General features: G+C 40.2%; 1 protein-coding gene across 2 annotated transcripts in view; it reads right to left on the reverse strand.

Moving 5' to 3' along the window:
* The window catches only part of LOC114054717 (rho GTPase-activating protein 22-like), a 39,740-nt gene extending 36,162 nt beyond the window's left edge, over nt 1-3,578 (reverse strand). Inside the window, exon 1 of one of the 2 annotated variants that reach the window (XM_027878134.1) lies at nt 3,434-3,578. In XM_027878134.1, the coding sequence (XP_027733935.1) occupies nt 3,434-3,539 (106 nt within the window). In that variant the 5' untranslated portion in view covers nt 3,540-3,578. Of the gene's footprint in view, nt 1-3,385 lie in introns of both variants that reach the window. The other variant, XM_027878132.1, reaches the window with a different exon arrangement.
* Nucleotides 3,579-4,614: the final 1,036 nt, after the last annotated feature.

Genomic DNA, 4,614 nt, shown 5'->3' on the forward strand with positions numbered 1-4,614 from the left:
CTTTTTTCTTAAAGACAATCAAAACATACAGAGTACTCTCAAATCTCAGTTTACAAAATCTTCTGCTCTGAATGAGATGGGCTAAACTCAAGAATTAAGGAGCCTGAAACTCAAGGAAACTTGTTAGAAATTATTTTCCCTATAAACAAGGCAGCTCTTCTTCAAAAGACTCAGGAACTCTAGGATTTTATTTTAAAGCCACATTTGAAGTGTATTTCAAAGAACGCATTCCATATGGTTTTTAAATCTGAATGTGTCTCCTATTAATAATTTGGGATCCTCAGCAGCTTTGAGGAGTTTTCTGTTTTATTTTAAGAAGCCTTTGCTGTTGACCTTTAAGCACAGTTCATGTGCTTGCATCAACACGTAAGAAGGTACCCTCAACCCTTTTTATTTATGTTTCTTCAGTACATAAGCAAAGATTACAGTGTGGTTAAGCCCCCCCTTTTATCTTTGCATAATTCCTTTTTACACCATATCAACCTTCTCCAGGGCTGGATATTTGCATATTAATAATGAAGGCTGCTTTTTAATTCCTCCCTTTAGCTTAATATATTAAATAGTGTTGATAGATAAGACTTGGCTCTCAAATTAGTGGTGGTAGCAAAGCAGAGTTCAAATTATTCAATTAAAACAGAGACAGCTATGTTTATTGTCCTCCCACATTTGAATTAAGCTGTAATCTCACTCAGAGAAAATGCCCTGCTCTGATTCTGATGGAGAAGATGTAAGTTTGATCATTTCCCCAGACTGACTAAAAACCATCTGGAAACAATGGTTTGAATGTCTTCAATGTTTCACAGTTATTGACATTCCTATAAATTCTTTGCAAAGTGCAGAGAAACTGAGGATGCAGCTCCACAGTTCTTTAAGAAAATTTATGTGTGGGTTGCAGTCAGAATGAACAAGCATGCCCTCTTCTACCCCATCATCTCTCCCCCATGTTCCCATTGTGTTGGAACTACTAGTCCTGCAGCTGCATGGTTAGAAGGGCTAAGGAACCAATCTACATAAACTAATCCTCCACCCTTTTTTTTTTTTTTTTTTCTGCCAGGTCATTTCCTACTGCACAGCTGTTTAACCTCTAGTGTGAGCAGAATGAAGCCTGGTGGGAAGACATGGTTGCAATGGGAGAAAAAAAACACTCCTTACAGTGTTTAGTACTTCAGTAAGCTCAGAGAAGTGACCACAGCAAAAGAATTTGCCCGTGCACCTTGGACTACAAAGCAGGCAGAGCCACACTAGCTTTAGCCTGCTTCATTTCAGTATTAAGGCAGAGAGCTCAGGTCAGACTGATTGCCAAGGATGTACCCACATTCTTGTGTAGTTTTAATCCATAGATATCAGAAATCAACACTTAATTGCTCGTCCTTCCAACTCTGCAAACAGCAGTGCTTCTCTTCCACAGGGCTTAAGCCAGCTCTCACTGACATCCGAGCAGCCTTTACACTGACACTGATGGAACGAGATCAAATCTGCAGCATGTGAAAAGAGCAACAAACAGAAGCTGCTGTATTCCCCCTTGCACTGCTGTAGTCTCCCCGCCCACTTCCACATCCTCATGATTTCATTTTACGGTTCTATGGTATCTCATAAAATCCCAGTTCCTGGAATCAGTGTAACAGTAACCAAAATGTTATCTGATAGTTTTGCAGAGAAGTTTAGAGGTGCAGAAAAATGGCATATTAATTAGAACAATACTACCCATAAACAGACAAACAAACAAACAAAGGAAATCCAACCCTACTTTCATGCCATTCTGATGGTTTTATTTTTAAAATATTGGGATTTTTGATTATTTATTATTTTAATACTTAGAGATGTTTGATTTGAAACTACTTCAAGAGACTGTCAAAACATGAGCAAAAAAAGAAGCCAAATTTGCACTGATACCCACAGTGCTGACAATACCATGCCCTAAAGACGGCTGTTGCTAGAAACATAGAGCATTTGTTTTGACTGCCTCTTTTTTCCTCACAGTATTTCTTGGGTGCACATTGCGAAGCTGTAAAAGACATACTATAAGGTCCACTACAAATGGCTACAGAAATACCAACTCAGATTCTGAGGCTTGTGATGGAAGACTTGCACTGAGCTCAGAGACTAAAAGACTTTGCACTGTGGACTGGAATTCAGAGTGAAAGTAAAACAAGCACATATTCATGTCTGAGGAAAAATCATGGTAGACCTGTTTCTACTAAAGAAGAGGGCCTGTTCTGCTCACAGTACAACAGCATCACACACAACCTCTCAGATCAGATACAAGTTAACTTTTGTACATGCACCCTTTCTGCTAAGTGAAAGAAGGTTCTAGGAAAAAATTGCATCACTAGAGATTTTATCTCCTCCAGACAAAGCAAATGCAGCTACACAGAGACTCCAAATTTCAAGAGTCACTTAAAAGAAAAAGGGAAAAAAAAACACCAAACCAAAAACCAACAAGATGAAAGTGACTAACAAACACCTGGTCTTCTTAGTGACTTTGTGGTATTTGAGCCTCCCTCAATTGCATCAAGGTCACTTTTCTCATCCCTACATCCAGGAAAACTAGTAACTTCATTTCTGCAAAAGTAATTGTATTACCTAACCCTTATCTGGCACTTTTTTATCTGTACCCCTCAAAAGAGGTTGACAGCACTATCTTCATATGATAACACTATTTGCATGAACTCCATCAGTAGCATGCAGGTCACTTCAAAGCCCAGTGTCCAGTAACAAGCCAGCAGCTGCTGTCACCAACATGAACTCAGAAGAAAACATCTGTGAACCCTTGTTCTGTGCTAAACCACATAAACAGCTCCTATCTAATCTACTGACTTGAGAATTCAAAGATTGTGGTGTAATATCAATACCAAGAGTATGGATTTTTTGTTCATTTTAACTAGAGGAATTGTCAGCAGCTGTGTTACCTTACAGGTGTTTACTCAGTCTGACCCTGTTCTTCCTCAGGCAACACCCCCCACTGAAGCCAGTGGAAGCTTTGCCTTCTCAACTGGGCCCTACATTAACTAGATTAGAAGTTTTGCTGCCTCTGGCTGGTATGGATGTTCAAGATGGACATTTGTCCTTATGGAAGAAAACTGAGATAACTGGATAGAATCCCTCATGTCCATAAGGATACAAAAGGTCCACAGAATAATCTGCTGTGAAGAACTGTGTATTGACAATAGCAATATGTTTGTTATCACCACCCATTTCTGAGTCAGTTATACAATCTGGATGGGCCTTTGCCTTCCAATCCTGTCCACTCCCTGGCTGGGGAGGGGGGGGGAAATCAACCCAATCTCCTTGCTTCAAAACACTCCAGACAATCAAGAGCTTATCTAGACATCTCAGTGATTTTACAGTGTTACACATATCCTAGTATCACAAGAATATGTTTTACCTTGAGGCAAATGTTTTAATTTATGTGCATGTGAGCTATTTGCAATACCTCCACCAAATGGAGCCCATATAACCCGTCGGATGGCTTTTACCCAATCTTCCATTTCATTCTGGGAATTAGCCATGAGCAGGAAAGCCTCATGATTGACAGGCATCTTTTCCCGGTCCCCCGCACCACCTGAAAGACAGAATACAAATCTCTTTTACTATCTATTTCAGAGGAATGATCAAATTATTATTTTATTTGAGCAGTTTTACACACAATTCCTACAGAGGTGCTGCAGCACCCACAAAGCACAGGTTGATAGAAGATCAAAGCAGAAGTGCAAAAAGGACATTTCCAGTGTGGGAACCTGGATATGTTGTATCTGCTGTCTCAGCAAGAAGAAAGTGAAAGCACAGGCTCTAAAACCCCAGAGGAAAAGAACAAAATTCATTCCTAATACCTGAGCTGACGTATTGAGAGATTATTACCCAGGAAGGGGACCAAAGGAATTGTAAGACATTTTAATGCTTCAGGTGCAGAAATCACAAGGTTATACACTTACCCCCAGTCCTTGGGAATTTCTAATCTCAATACAAAGAAAGAGATCCATTCTGCTTTTGAATCCAATTCAGAAGAAATGGGAACATGAATCTGACTCTTCCACTTGACATAAGAACTTCAGAAGCTACTAACACTGGCATACAACACCTCAGAAAAGTACTGACCAGAATATCAAACCCACTCAGCTGTCACATGTATGTGTCACTTGTGGATACTTCAAGACTTGAAACATTTTCACCCTTCTTTTCTTGTTTCCATTTTTAGGTCAGCATTCACTTCACTTAATTTAAATCTTCCCCTCACCCCTCATTTTATGTTCCAGAGCTGGATACAACCTATGAGTGAGTACCATATAAATGCACAAAAGCTTTGTGAGAGCAGCCTCTGGATGAAAAGGCTACTGATCCTGTCCAACACAGCAGCTGCATCACCAGTGGCCTGGAGCTTCTCCATCACCATGGAAACCACCTTTGGCTTTGCTAAGGAGATAACATCTGAGCCCTTGTGTCACTGTCATTTCCACACTTACATGGATTTCAGCACCTACTGGAAGCTAAAGCTGCCAGCCCATGCTGAGCAGCTGAGATTGCCTGTCCATGGAATTCAGAGATAAGAGCAGGATGATGGTATGCTTTCGTTTCTGCAGAGCTGGTTTAGCAAACCTAGAATGTGTGCTTCCTAAA

Source organism: Empidonax traillii, unplaced genomic scaffold (genome assembly GCF_003031625.1).
Source record: "Empidonax traillii isolate 1590-97213 ecotype Southwest subspecies unplaced genomic scaffold, ASM303162v1 scaffold38:size1800464, whole genome shotgun sequence".
Lineage (NCBI taxonomy): Eukaryota > Metazoa > Chordata > Aves > Passeriformes > Tyrannidae > Empidonax > Empidonax traillii.